This window comes from Thalassophryne amazonica, chromosome 3 (genome assembly GCF_902500255.1).
Source record: "Thalassophryne amazonica chromosome 3, fThaAma1.1, whole genome shotgun sequence".
NCBI classification, from domain to species: domain Eukaryota; kingdom Metazoa; phylum Chordata; class Actinopteri; order Batrachoidiformes; family Batrachoididae; genus Thalassophryne; species Thalassophryne amazonica.
This window is the reverse complement of record NC_047105.1, coordinates 30,225,062-30,241,100: the sequence shown is the minus strand read 5'-3', so window position 1 is coordinate 30,241,100 and position 16,039 is coordinate 30,225,062. Positions and strand designations below refer to the sequence as shown.

Sequence of the window (16,039 nt, the reverse complement as noted above, 5' to 3'; positions counted from 1 at the left end):
GCACCCCTGGGTGGCAGGAGAGCTTGGAACCGTGACAGAAGTCCAGGACTGCAGCCCTGGCCTCTGGTGGGATGTACATTTTGCTCTTCGGTCCAGTCCTCGGGTCCGGGTTCCGTGTCAGGGCCTCCCGGATGGTCTTCTCCACGTCCCAGGTGAGGGTGGCCACGACAGTGGACTTGGGGATGATGGTTTCTGTTGGGTCTGACAGCTCGGTCCTGACTTCCTCCTCGTGCACCCGGGACAGGGCGTCAGACCATTGGTTCTTCGTCCCGGGGCGGTATGTGATCCAAAAGTCAAAACGCCCGAAGAACAGTGACCAGCGGGCTTGCCTGGGGTTCAGACACTTGGCGGTCCGGATGTACTCCAGGTTCCGATGGTCTGTGAAAACCGTGAATGGTACCGAAGCTCCTTCCAACAGGTGTCTCCACTCCTCCAGAGCCTCCTTCACCGCAAGAAGTTCCCGATTGCCGACGTCATAATTCCTTTCAGCCGGGGTCAACCTGCGGGAAAAATAGGCACAAGGGTGGAGAACCTTGTCGGACTCCCCGCTCTGGGATAGCACGGCTCCTATCCCTGAGTCAGAGGCGTCCACTTCAACTACAAACTGGCGATATGGATCAGGCTGCACCAGAACTGGTGCAGTCGAGAATCAGCGTTTCAACTCCCTAAACGCGGCTTCGCACCGATCCGACCAGGTGAAGCGGACTTTAGTGGAGGTCAGGGCTGTCAGGGGGCTAACCACCTGACTATAGCCCTTGATGGTAAAAATTAGCAAAACCGAGGAACTATTGTAGTTTCCTACGGTTTGTTGGTTGGGGCCAATCTCTCACCGCCGCTACCTTGGCCGGAACGGGTGTGACGGAGTTCGAGGAGATGATGAACCCCAGGAAAGACAAAGAAGTACGGTGGAACTCGCAATTCTCGCCCTTCACAAACAGCCGGTTCTCCAACAACCGCTGCAGGACCTGACGTACATGCGTAACATGAGTCTCAGGATCCGGGGAAAAGATGAGTATATCGTCTAGATATACGAAGACAAACCGATGCAGGAAGTCCCGCAAGACGTCATTAACCAAAGCTTGGAACGTCGCGGGGGCATTAGTGAGGCCGAACAGCATGACCAGGTACTCAGAGTGACCTAACGGGGTGTTAAATGCCGTCTTCCATTCGTCTCCCTTCTGGATCCGAACCAGGTGGTACGCATTCCTAAGATCCAGTTTTGTGAAAATGTGGGCTCCATGCAGGGGCGTGAACACTGAATCTAACAGGGGCAGAGGGTATCGGTTGCGAACCGTGATCTTGTTCAGCCCCCTGTAATCAATGCATGGACGGAGTCCGCCGTCCTTTTTGCCCACGAAAAAGAAACCTGCACCCATCGGGGAGGTGGAGTTCTGGATCAGCCCGGCAGCTAATGAGTCCCGGATGGATGTAGGTCTCCATTGATTCTCGCTCAGGACGTGAGAGGTTGTACAGCCTGCTGGACGGGTACTCAACACCCGGGATCAAATCAATGGCACAATCGTACGGACGGTGCAGGGGAAGGGTGAGCGCCAGATCTTTGCTGAAAACGTCAGCAAGATCGTGGTACTCACTTGGCACCGCCGTCAGATTGGGGGGGGACTGTAACCTCCTCACTAGCTGTCACACCAGGCGGAACCGAGGATCCGAGACATTCCCGGTGGCAGGTTTCGCTCCACTGAGCCACAACCCCAGACGGCCAATCAATCCGGGGATTGTGTTTTATCATCCAAGGATAACCCAATATCACACGGGAGGTAGAAGGTGTTACATAAAACACAATCTCCTCCCTGTGATTACCAGACACCACCAATGTCACTGGCTGTGTCTGGTGTGTGATTAATGGAAGAAGGGTGCCATCTAGTGCCCGTACCCTCAAAGGTGAAGGTAGAGCCACTAGAGGGAGCCCGACTTCCCTTGCCCATCTGCTGTCCAGCAGATTCCCCTCCAACCCCGTGTCCACCAGTGCTGGGGTGTGAAGGGTTAGATCCCCACTCAGGATCGTGACTGGGATGCGTGCAGATTTACGGGGTCTCCCTGCGTGGGTATTGTGACCCACCCTTAGCCCAGTCTCTAAGGACAAGTGCTGCTGTATTGACCGTTTGGGGCATTTTTTCTGTGTGTGCTCGGTTGAGCTGCAGAGAAAACACTCCCCACGGACCAGCCTCCTTTGTCTCTGATCTGATCACCTTTTGGCCCTGCTCGTTTCCATACCAACGTCAGCAGGGGGAGTTGTCGTCACGTGGAGTGCCCTGGCTGTGGAGCGTGGGGAAGACGGCTCCTTTTCGGACCCGGGAGGAACAGGGACGGCTTGTGCCTGACCACGCCCTTCGTCTCGCTCCCGTCGGTGTTCTGTTAATCGGTTGTCCAACCATATGACCAGGTCGATAAGCCCGTCTAAATCCCGTGGCTCGTCCTTCGCCACCAGGTGCTCCTTAAGGACCAGAGACAGTCCGTTTACAAAGGAGGCACAGAGCGCAACAGTATTCCAGCTGGCTCGCGCTGCCGCAATGCGGAAGTCAACTGCATACTTAGCTGTGCTCCGACACCCCTGTCTTATCGACAGCAGCATGCTTGAAGTGGTCTAGCCTCTATGAGGGTGGTCGAACACATGTTGGACCTCCCTCACAAACCCAGTATATGTCGTTAGGAGCTGGGAATTCTGCTCCCAGAGCGACGTAGCCCAGGCGCGTGCCTCTCCTCGAAGCAAATTTATAACGTAAGCCACCCGGCTAGCGTCTGACGCGTACATGACGGGACGCTGTGAAAAGACGAGCGAGCACTGCATCAAGAAGTCCGCGCACGTCTCAACACAGCATCCGTACGGCTCCGGAGGGCTTATGTATGCTTCAGGGGAAGGTGGGAGGGTTCGTTGAATGACCAGTGGAACGTCTGTTTCTGGCATTTGGGCAGCAGGAGGAGGTGCTGCAGCAGCGCCCTGAGCATGCGCTTCCACCTGGGCGGTGACAGCCTCCATCCTCCGATTGAGAATAACGCTCTGCTCGGTGACTAAGTCCAACCAAGCAGTGAAAGCGGTTAAGATTTGCTGCAGCTCACCTAACATGCCTCCTGCTGATACCTGTGCATCTCGCTCTTCCATTGGCTATTCAAGCGATGGTTGACGCCCCTCGGGATCCATGATGCTGGCCGAGAAATCCTGTTGGGAAGGTGTAGTGACACGGACCCACAACAGGGGGCGTTAATGAACGGACAATGGATTAAGCCAAAAAGTAACAATTTAATGTTGTGAATTGCACAACGGAATACAGACAATTGCAGTTGAGGAGTACAGTCAATCCTACACAAGGTGACATGTGGGCAGGCTCGAGGATAGAAGACGTCTGTCCAGAGAAGAGCCGGATCCCACACGGCTTCCACCGCCAACGGATCTGAAGAACACCGGAGCCGCCAAGTCCTGGTCCCCAGGTGGCCACCATCTCCAGCTGTCAGACCAGGTACTGCTGGCAGAAACAGAAACAGTTAATGGTGGGTGTGAGAAGACACACCCAGTAATCGTTCCCTGAGATCATTGGTAAATGATATAATAATTGATCAACGTATTGATTTATTCTGCCTAACAGAAACCTGGTTACAGCAGGATGAATATGTTAGTTTAAATGAGTCAACACCCCCGAGTCACACTAACTGTCAGAATGCTCGTAGTACGGGCCGGGGCGGAGGATTAGCAGCAATCTTCCATTCCAGCTTATTAATTAATCAAAAACCTAGACAGAGCTTTAATTCATTTGAAAGCTTGTCTCTTAGTCTTTTCCATCCAAATTGGAAGTCCCAAAAACCAATTTTATTTGTTATTATCTATCGTCCACCTGGTCGTTACTGTGAGTTTCTCTGTGAATTTTCAGACCTTCTGTCTGACTTAGTGCTTAGCTCAGATAAGATACTTATAGTGGGCGATTTTAACATCCACACAGATGCTGAGAATGACAGCCTCAACACTGCATTTAATCTATTATTAGACTCTATTGGCTTTGCTCAAAAAGTAAATGAGTCCACCCACCACTTTAATCATATCTTAGATCTTGTTTTGACTTATGGTATGGAAATAGAAGACTTAACAGTATTCCCTGAAAACTCCCTTCTGTCTGATCATTTTTTAATAACATTTACATTTACCCTGATGGACTACCCTGCAGTGGGGAATAAGTTTCATTACACTAGAAGTCTTTCAGAAAGCGCTGTAACTAGGTTTAAGGATATGATTCCTTCTTTATGTTCTCTATTGTCATATACCAACACAGAGCAGAGTAGCTACCTAAACTCTGTAAGGGAGTTAGAGTATCTCGTCAATAGTTTTACATCCTCATTGAAGACAACTTTGGATGCTGTAGCTCCTCTGAAAAAGAGAGCTTTAAATCAGAAGTGTCTGACTCCGTGGTATAACTCACAAACTCGTAGCTTAAAGCAGATAACCCGTAAGTTGGAGAGGAAATGGCGTCTCACTAATTTAGAAGATCTTCACTTAGCCTTGAAAAAGAGTTTGTTGCTCTATAAAAAAAAGCCCTCCGTAAAGCTAGGACATCTTTCTACTCATCACTAATTGAAGAAAATAAGAACAACCCCAGGTTTCTTTTCAGCACTGTAGCCAGGCTGACAAAGAGTCAGAGCTCTATTGAGCTGAGTATTCCATTAACTTTAACTAGTAATGACTTCATGACTTTCTTTGCTAACAAAATTTTGACTATTAGAGAAAAAATTACTCATAACCATCCCAAAGATGTATCGTTATCTTTGGCTGCTTTCAGTGATGCCGGTATTTGGTTAGACTGTTTCTCTCCGATTGTTCTGTCTGAGTTATTTTCATTAGTTACTTCATCCAAACCATCAACATGTTTATTAGACCCCATTCCTGCCAGGCTGCTCAAGGAAGTCCTACCATTATTTAATGCTTCAATCTTAAATATGATCAACTTATCTTTGTTAGTTGGCTATGTACCACAGGCTTTTAAGGTGGCAGTAATTAAACCATTACTTAAAAAGCCATCACTTGACCCAGCTATTTTAGCTAATTATAGGCCAATCTCCAACCTTCCTTTTCTCTCAAAGATTCTTGAGAGGGTAGTTGTAAAACAGCTAACTGATCACCTGCAGAGGAATGGTCTATTTGAAGAGGTTCAGTCAGGTTTTAGAATTCATCATAGTACAGAAACAGCATTAGTGAAGGTTACAAATGATCTTCTTATGGCTTCGGACAGTGGACTTATCTCTGTGCTTGTTCTGTTGGACCTCAGTGCTGCTTTTGATACTGTTGACCATAAAATTTTATTACAGAGATTAGAGCATGTCATAGGTATTAAAGGCACTGCGCTGCGGTGGTTTGAATCATATTTGTCTAATAGATTACAGTTTGTTCATGTAAATGGGGAATCTTCTTCACAGACTAAAGTTAATTATGGAGTTCCACAAGGTTCTGTGCTAGGACCAATTTTATTCACTTTATACATGCTTCCCTTAGGCAGTATTATTAGACGGTATTGCTTAAATTTTCATTGTTACGCAGATGATACCCAGCTTTATCTATCCATGAAGCCAGAGGACACACACCAATTAGCTAAACTGCAGGATTGTCTTACAGACATAAAGACATGGATGACCTCTAATTTCCTGCTTTTAAACTCAGATAAAACTGAAGTTATTGTACTTGGCCCCACAAATCTTAGAAGCATGGTGTCTAACCAGATCTTTACTCTGGATGGCATTTCCCTGACCTCTAGTAATACTGTGAGAAATCTTGGAGTCATTTTTGATCAGGATATGTCATTCAAAGCGCATATTAAACAAATATGTAGGACTGCCTTTTTGCATTTACGCAATATCTCTAAAATCAGAAAGGTCTTGTCTCAGAGTGATGCTGAAAAACTAATTCATGCATTTATTTCCTCTAGGCTGGACTATTGTAATTCTTTATTATCAGGTTGTCCTAAAAGTTCCCTAAAAAGCCTTCAGTTAATTCAAAATGCTGCAGCTAGAGTACTGACGGGGACTAGCAGGAGAGAGCATATCTCACCCGTGTTGGCCTCTCTTCATTGGCTTCCTGTTAATTCTAGAATAGAATTTAAAATTCTTCTTCTTACTTATAAGGTTTTGAATAATCAGGTCCCATCTTATCTCAGGGACCTCGTAGTACCATATCACCCTAATAGAGCGCTTCGCTCTCAGACTGCAGGCTTACTTGTAGTTCCTAGGGTTTGTAAGAGTAGAATGGGAGGCAGAGCCTTCAGCTTTCAGGCTCCTCTCCTGTGGAACCAGCTCCCAATTCAGATCAGGGAGACAGATACCCTCTCTACTTTTAAGATTAGGCTTAAAACTTTCCTTTTCGCTAAGGCTTATAGTTAGGGCTGGATCGGGTGACCCTGGACTATCCCTTGGTTATGCTGCTTTAGACGTAGACTGTGGGGGGGTTCCCATGATGCACTGTTTCTTTCTCTTTTTGCTCTGTATGCATCACTCCGCATTTAATCATTAGTGATCGATCTCTGCCCCCCTCCACAGCATGTCTTTTTCCTGGTTCTTTCCCTCAGCCCCAACCAGTCTCAGCAGAAGACTGCCCCTCCCTGAGCCTGGTTCTGCTGGAGGTTTCTTCCTTTTAAGAGGGAGTTTTTCCTTCCCACTGTTGCCAAGTGCTTGCTCACAGGGGGTCGTTTTGACCGTTGGGGTTTTTCATGATTGTTGTATGGCCTTGCCTTACAATATAAAGCGCCTTGGGGCAACTGTTTGTTGTGATTTGGCGCTATATAAAAAAAAAGTTGAAGTTGTTGAAGTTGAGTAGTTCCTCCGGGAGGGAGAACCTCCACCTCCAGAAACAGAGTCACCGGTGCAGCTCCTGCCAGTCACTTGCCTGGAAGGAGTGAGAGGCGAAGACGTCGCGCTCACACTTTCCGCCAATCCAGCTTCCGACTGTAGCCACAGGAAAACGGCTGCACACAGAACAACGTTTAGACACAGAAAATTACCACAGAGAAGGTCACCTTGCTTGGTAGCTGATTTCTCGGCGGGGAGGTGGAGTTGCAGTCCGGCCTTTATGGTGGTGATAATGTGGATGAGTGACAGCTGGTGCTGATGACGAGTGACAGCTGTCACTCCCGGTTGCTATGACGCCCTCTCGTGCTTGAAGCCCGCACTTCAAGCAGGGCGCCATCTGGTGGTGGTGGGCCAGCAATACCTCCTCTTCAATGGCCCACACAACAAGCACCTTAACCACTAGACCATCACCTCCCCCATCATCTATTTTACCTTTATTTTTTATATCTTTTAATTATTGTTCAATAATATATTTTAGCAATATTTCTTTGTATATATTTTCTTGTTATTTCTTGATACTTGTTAATTCTTTTCTTGTTACGTTATTTTTAAATAGTATTGTGTAAAACTGTGGGAGGTTTTTTCATGATCCAATGAAATAAACTTCAAAAAGTGATTTATGGGTAAAAGTTCATCAAATGCAACATCAGGAAAATGAAAATTTTGAAAAAAGTTTTGTAGTCATAACCCTAGTGCGCACCATATAATAAGACATGCGCATAATGTAATAAAATGAGTGCACAATATAATAAAATGACCGCACAATATCATAAAATGAGCGCACGATATCATAAAATGTGCGCACGGCACAATAAAACGTGCGCACAATATAATAAAACGTGTGTACGATATAAAAATGTGTGCATAATATAATACGAGTGCACAGTATAATAAAACGTGCCCACGATATAATAAAATGTGCGCACAATATAATGACATGACCGCACAATATAAAAAAAGGAGCGCACGATATAATAAAACGTGCGCACGATATAATAAAATGAGTGCACAATATAATAAAACGTGCGCACGATATAATAAAATGTGCGCACAATATAATGACATGACCGCACAATATAATAAGAGTGCACGATATAATAAAACGTGTGCACGATATAATAAAACGTGTGCACAATATAATAAAATGAGTGCACACGATATAATAAAATGTGCGCACAATATAATGACATGACCGCACAATATAATAAAACGTGTGTACGATATAATAAAATGTGTGCATAATATAATAAAATGAGTGCACAATATAATAAAACGATCGCACGGTATAATAAAATGTGCGCATAATATGATAAAACGTGTGCACAATATAATAAAATAAGCACACGATATAATAAAACGTGTGCACAATATAATAAAACGTGTGGATGATATAATAAAATGATCGCACCATATCGTCATGATTTACAGGTAGTCAGGGCTCAGCAGGTGGTAGGGAGCAAAATGCAGACACACAGGCAGGTGGTGGATTAAGAAAAAGGCTTTATCAATAAATTAGGCAGGGTCTGGTACACAGAATGGCAGTCAGCATTGCAGAGGTACAGGCAGGTGATAAGCAGAGGCGTCGTCAAAAAACAGGCAGGGTTCAATAACACAGCAAACGACGTAACAAGGGCAAAGACAAAATCCTGATCCAGAATACAAGTGGGGTCGAGAAAAACGTGAGAGCAAAAACTGACAAGAGGCCAGGATGAAGATAACAAAATCAACGAGCAAGCAAACGAAAAGAAAACATGCAGGGCTTAAATACACTGAGTTAATTAGGAGGTGATATGGAGCAGGTGTGGTGTGCAGGCAGGAGGAGGGCGTGGACTAACAGGAGAGGCTGTGAGACAAGAGAAGGCTGTGACAGGTGGACAAGGAGGTGACATACAAAACTGGGCGTGGCCAATTGAGCTGAGAAGGTGATGGGCAAGAGAGTGGAGTGATCTGAGGACGTGACTGTGATCCAAAAGAAACTGGATGTGAAAATATAAGAACAGAGACAAAGGAGTGCAGTGACAAGATGGACATGACAAATGATACTAAAATATCCAAGATGGCATAGAAACTAGACATGAACAGAATCAGGTTGGAGAGCAAGAAAATCCAAAAGCTAAAACCAGAATAGAACTGACATGAATAATAACTGAAGACAAATGTGGTAAACCTGACAAATAAACTTAGTGACACAAGTAATCAAATGCAGTCAAAAACAGTGGATCAAAACTAAACTAAAGCAGAACTCCACATGTGGCAGGAGAGTACAGAAAAACCTGATTTACAAATGTGCTCAAGACAGTGACTGACTAACCAGAAAGTAAAGGATGAAGACTAAACTAGAACAGAACTTAATAAGTGGCTGAAGTGTAATGAACAGAAAACAAGCTGTGACAAAAACAGTAATGAATCAAAATCAAAGACAGTGGTTCAAAGACTAAACTAAACCAGAACAGAACTCAAGATGTGGCTATGGTATGATGAACAGAAAATAAGCAGCTGTGACAAAAGTGAAATAATCAGACTGTCAAAAAAGCAGACAAAAGGAAAATCAATAAAAAAGACTGACAACAAACATGATGGGTGAGGACCGAGCAGGGGTAAGACCTGACACATATACTAAAACATGCACATAATATAATAAAATGTGCACACAATATAATAAAACGTGCGCACAATATAATAAAACGTGTGTACGATATAATAAAATGAGTGCACAATATAATAAAACGTGCACATGATATAATAAAATGTGCGCACAATATAATAAAATGAGCACACAATAAAATAAAACAAGCACACAGTATAATAAAACGTGTGAACAATATAATAAAATGAGCGCACACTATAATAAAATGTGCGCACAATATAATGAGTGCATAATATAATAAAATGTGCGCACACTATAATAAAACGAGCGCACAATATAATGAGTGCACAATATAATAAAATGTGCACACGATATAATAAAACGTGTGCACAATATAATAAAATGAGTGCACAATATAATAAAACGTGCACATGATATAATAAAACGTGCGCACAATATAATAAAATGACCGCACAATATAATAAAACGTGCGCACAATATAATAAAACGTGCGCACAATATAATAAAACGTGTGCACAATATAATAAAAGGTGTGCACAATATAATTAAACAACGCACAATATAATGAAATGAGTGCACAATATAATAAAACGTGTGCACTATATAATAAAACGAGCACACGACACAATAAAACGAGCACACAATATAATAAAATGAGTGCACAATATAATAAAACGTGTGCACTATATAATAAAACGAGCACACGACACAATAAAATGTGCGCACAATATAATAAAACGTGTGTACAATATAATAAAACCTGCTCATAATATAATAAAATGAGTGCACAATATAATAAAACGAGCGCACAATATAATAAAACGTGCGCACAATATAATAAAATGAGTGCACGATATAATAAAACATGCACACAATATAATAAAACGTGTGCACATTCTCTCCACATGCAAAACATTTTGCGATGACACTTCCAGGGCTCCGCAGTATTTACCACTGATAATTGGGTCAAACTTCACAAATTTTGGGAACATTTAAACGAACAGTCACCTTGTGGTAAACACCAGAATGACAGCTTTCTATTATACGAAGGCAACGCCTGGTGGCAACAACCAGAATTACAGGCAGCTGGTTCTGATTTAAAGTAGTTCTCTTGGCTTTGTTAGACCAACTTACATCTGCAGGCAACAATCAGCATTTTGTTCAAAACTACAGTTTTGTCAGACTTTCATCAGGCTTTTGTTCATGTAAAATACTTGAGCGGTTTGTCAGCGTTGGTACTTTATGGTGCTTTTTTCGCTCTAATTGAAGATGGCGCCGTTAAATGAGTCAACAATACACTGTTTTTCACGTTGCAGTGGAACCCTTAAAAAGTGGCATAATAAAATGCTGTTTAGATGCACAAAATGCGTGTAAAATACGCCATCTGTGCAAATCACAATGCGTGCAAAAATTGGCATTTGTGTAGTTTGATATTTCTCCAACCTTCTTCTCTGACAGCCAGTGGCAGCTCCAGAGATTTTTTTCTGCAGGTGGTATAGGTACCATCAGACATCTGGGTCCCTGATGCGCGCGCACATAGCAAAGCGCATAATAACCAGCGAGCCACTGAAAACAAACCTCTGTCACGTTCATTTCCTACTTGATGTCCAGTGTGCTCACATCGTTCTGCTGCAGTTTTTCTACTTAATATACACCAGTTTTCACAGAGAATGCCACGATCATGTGTTGCAGTTGGCTGTACCAACCACGATAAGTTAAAAGATCAATGAGTGCGTTTTTTTTCGAGCTCCCAAAACGCCACATTCTGCTTCTCTTTTCATTCTGCTCGGCTCGCAGGAACACATTCTATCTTCAGCTGTGAGTTCTCCGCTTTCAGGCTTTCCAACTCTTCCATTTTAGGACAACTGTTCCATGTTAACGTAATCATGTGATGTTGGACAAGGCACAAGGCAAGTCCTCATGGTCACTCAGGTCAGCTGGAGGCAGGAAATCTCTGGGTGAGGTTACTGCTGTATCAGGTTCACCAAGAGAGGCAGCTGCAGGAGGTGAGCCGAAATTAAGCTTAAAACGTGCGCACAATATACTTCGCCCTCATTGGCTTGGGGCGTGGCTGGTCAAGATCCTTCACATTTCTGCTTTGGCTGTGGCTGTAGCATTCCACACACAGTCGAGTCATTCCTTGTGAAAACCGGTGTATATTAAGTAGAAAAAATGTGGCAGAACAATAACAGCGCAACGGACGTCCAGTAGGAAATGAACACGACAGTGGTTGGTTTCATTGGCTCGCTCATTACTGTGTGTGTTGCTATGTGCGCGCACATCAGGGACCCGGATGTCCGACTGTACCAACGCCATTTGGCATGACTAAATCAGCAGGCCTTTGCGAATAAACAGCGGTAAAGACGACTATATCAACAATGGACATGAGTGCGCATACAGTTTGTTTTCAGCGGCGACCCAAAATGGCGGCCGTAACTATGCGGAAGTGAAGTAGGGCGCTATGACGTAAGGGCTTTGACTGCTACAATTCTGCCACGTTCACGTGCGTGCGTGCATAGCCATGTTCTGATCCGTGAGAGTCACTGATGAAATGCAGAATGAACCAAATCACACACAAACCTACTGTTCAATATAAATATTCACAGACATCCACATGCAGCCTACAGCCTCAGGGAAAAAATTTCCAACAACAGGCAGAGAAAATCTTTCACCTACTATTGATGTCTTCATAACAGCACAGTGCACCTGTTGTTGTGGTTAAGAGCAAAAGCCCTGTCCAGGGCCTGTGTTCTCTGAGGGTAATTACCAGAAGTGACACTGGGTTACTGGTTCTTCCGTCCCCACTGCTGTTCCTCAGGTAGTTCTTTAGGCGATACAGACTTCACTTCTTTCCAGTTCTACTCATGAATATTTGGGCAGCAAAAACTGAACCATTTCAGCAGCTTCAAAGAGACGACGTTCACTACAGTATGATGACATCATCATGACATCATCAAACATTATGTCATTGAATGTCATGTTACACTCATTTTGTGTAAAACAATCAGTTCTGTTAATGAATATTTATTTTCTTTTATGAGTGAAATATTTAATCACCTACATCTTAAAATGCCAGATTGGAAAACTATTCTGACAAGATGATGTCATCACGCTGCCTCTGTAACTGTAACTGTAAATGAAGGACATGTATTTTTTTTTTAGATTTTATTGAAAACAACACTCATAATTAATCATGCACAAAACTGATCCTGCAGCAGAGATGGTCATTGACAGGCTGCGTTTATGGCTCATGGCTGTGCAGGTGCATAGAAACCTTCTTGGAGCTGAAGAATTTACCGTGACTGCATTAAAATGAACAGTTTTACTTAACGAGTCATCATAACACAACATCACACTTATGTCAACTTTGGAATTAATCTGTGCCTCCGTTCTTAACTTTAACAGCTACATTCCATTGAAGAGCATGCTTCTAATCGCTATGTCATTTGTTGGAAACACCCGAATACTCACGAGTACTTTGTTTTCGGATGTCTCCATAGCTGTTTGTTGTGAATGTCATATATATTTTGTGCACGGAAGTGCACAAAATAATCCTGGTGGCTCATTGTTATGATTTCGGTGCGACATGTCCTTTAAAGACATGCTCTACTCTACTCTTCTATTCTTCTTTTTCGATATTTAGATATACCTTAGTATACACTAGTAGAGACATTAGAATTGGAATGTATTATAGAAGACATACCTTACTGAATTTTCATGCAGATAATTGTCCAGGTCTCCCTTGCAAAAGAGACCACAATTTTAATGGGATTAACCTGGTTAAAGTAAAAATTTTCTCTCAGCCACTGAATATGAACTGTTTGCTCCATGGTACGGTGGCTGGGAAGTGCAAATTTCACTCATGAAAACTGAAAGTAAAATAGCTTAAAATAGACAGACCTTTCGACAAGACTAGTAAGTGCAACACTGATTTTTCATTTATTCCTTTTATTTATTGCTGTATTTGTACCATGCAGGATTCCAGATATTCCAGCCGGTTCTCAGTTACGTTGCACAATCAGGTTTCATCCGGAAAAGGACGGCGACAGCAAGATCCTGACGGCTAAATTCACCTGTGACCCTTTCGGAGACATCAAGACCACCTGCAGCTGCGAAGTCAAACCTGCTGCTACCAGTTAGATGTTGCTGTGATTTACAGGCGAGCTCAGGAATACGGCAGCATTGTCCCAGTTTTTATTTTAGCTCTCAAATACATTGTTTTCAAATTGGAAATGATACTTGATGGTGTTCTGTTCTATTCTTCAGTGTCTCTCCTCGTGATTTGTTGGCAGACATTACAAAACAAATTTGGACTGGATGAAAAAATTACCTTTGACACCAGTGGCCTTGGGTTTTTACATGAATAATTCAGTTTTGGCTTGCCTGGGAAATTCACATATCAAACCGCACATACAACACTGGCCAAACACTTGGTCACACTTTCCCAAAGGTTTTGCTGGTATTGCATGTGCCATACTTGGTGCAAATTTGAAGGTGCGGGGGCGGGTAGTGCCAATTTGACACAATGACCTTGACACTTTCATGAACAGCTGACCTTTGGCTGACCTTGCCTGGTCAATTCAGATATCCAAATTTATATACACTCAACAAAAATATAAATGCAACACTTTTGGTTTTGCTCCCATTTTGTATGAGATGAACTCAAAGATCTAAAACTTTTTCCACATACACAATATCACCATTTCCCTCAAATATTGTTCACAAACCAGTCTAAATCTGTGATAGTGAGCACTTCTCCTTTGCTGAGATAATCCATCCCACCTCACAGGTGTGCCATACCAAGATGCTGATTAGACACCATGATTAGTGCACAGGTGTGCCTTAGACTGCCCACAATAAAAGGCCACTCTGAAAGGTGCAGTTTTTCACACAGCACAATGCCACAGATGTCGCAAGATTTGAGGGAGCATGCAATTGGCATGCTGACAGCAGGAATGTCAACCAGAGCTGTTGCTCATGTATTGAATGTTCATTTCTCTACCATAAGCCGTCTCCAAAGGCGTTTCAGAGAATTTGGCAGTACATCCAACCAGCCTCACAACCGCAGACCACATGTAACCACACCAGCCCAGGACCTCCACATCCAGCATGTTCACCTCCAAGATCGTCTGAGACCAGCCACTCGGACAGCTGCTGAAACAATCGGTTTGCATAACCAAAGAATTTCTGCACAAACTGTCAGAAACCGTCTCAGGTAAGCTCATCTGCATGCTCGTCGTCCTCATCAGGGTCTCGACCTGACTCCAGTTTGTCGTCGTAACCGACTTGAGTGGGCAAATGCTCACATTCGCTGGCGTTTGGCACGTTGGAGAGGTGTTCTCTTCACGGATGAATCCCGATTCACACTGTCCAGGTCAGATGGCAGACAGCGTGTGTGGCGTCGTGTGGGTGAGTGGTTTTCTGATGTCAATGTTGTGGATCGAGTGGCCCATGGTGGCAGTGGGGTTATGGTATGGGCAGGCATCTGTTATGGACGACGAACACAGGTGCATTTTATTGATGGCATTTTGAATGCACAGAGATACCGTGACGAGATCCTGAGGCCCATTGTTGTGCCATACATCCAAGAACATCACCTCATGATGCAGCAGGATAATGCACGTCCCCATGTTGCAAGGATCTGTACACAATTCTTGGAAGCTGAAAATGTCACAGTTCTTGCATGGCCGGCATACTCACCGGACATGTCACCCATTGAGCATGTTTGGGATGCTCTGGACCGGCGTATACGACAGCGTGTACCAGTTCCTGCCAATATCCAGCAACTTCACACAGGCATTGAAGAGGAGTGGACCAACATTCCACAGGCCACAATTGACAACCTGATCAACTCTATGCGAAGGAGATGTGTTGCACTGCATGAGGCAAATGGTGGTCACACCAGATACTGACTGGTATCCCCCCCAATAAAACAAAACTGCACCTTTCAGAGTGGCCTTTTATTGTGGACAGTCTAAGGAACACCTGTGCACTAATCATGGTGTCTAATCAGCATCTTGATATGGCACACCTGTGAGGTGGGATGGATTATCTCAGCAAAGGAGAAGTGCTCACTATCACAGATTTAGACTGGTTTGTGAACAATATTTGAGGGAAATGGTGATATTGTGTATGTGGAAAAAGTTTTAGATCTTTGAGTTCATCTCACACAAAATGGGAGCAAAACCAAAAGTGTTGCGTTTATATTTTTGTTGAGTGTATATATATATATATATATATATATATATATATATATATATATATATATATATATATATATATATATATATATATATATATATATATATAAACCCTTTAAAGACCATTCTGGGGTCGGGTGTGGTCTCCCATTTTTAAAGAACCAAAAGGTCACATAAGGGAATCTGCAGCAGTCTCTCTTCCAAGTGTGTGCCATTAAAATTTTATTTAATTTACAGGTAAAACGTTTTAGGTTTGACTTCACATCTGTCACTTTGATGAAGGAAGTTTTCTGTACTTGACTCTGATAAGCAGTGTTGCTGCAGTTATTTTGAAAAGTTACTTTATTAGTTACTTCATATAATTACATTATACATTTACTTTATACAGTTACTT

At 43.3% G+C, this 16,039-nt stretch overlaps 1 protein-coding gene across 1 annotated transcript in view; it reads left to right on the top strand.

Moving 5' to 3' along the window:
* LOC117506477 (protein-glutamine gamma-glutamyltransferase 2-like) overlaps window positions 1-14,149 on the top strand; it is an 83,687-nt gene extending 69,538 nt beyond the window's left edge. Inside the window, exon 15 of the mRNA XM_034165972.1 lies at window positions 13,423-14,149. Within this exon, the coding sequence (XP_034021863.1) occupies window positions 13,423-13,585 (163 nt within the window). The 3' untranslated portion in view covers window positions 13,586-14,149. The remainder of the gene's footprint in view (window positions 1-13,422) is intronic.
* Window positions 14,150-16,039: the final 1,890 nt, after the last annotated feature.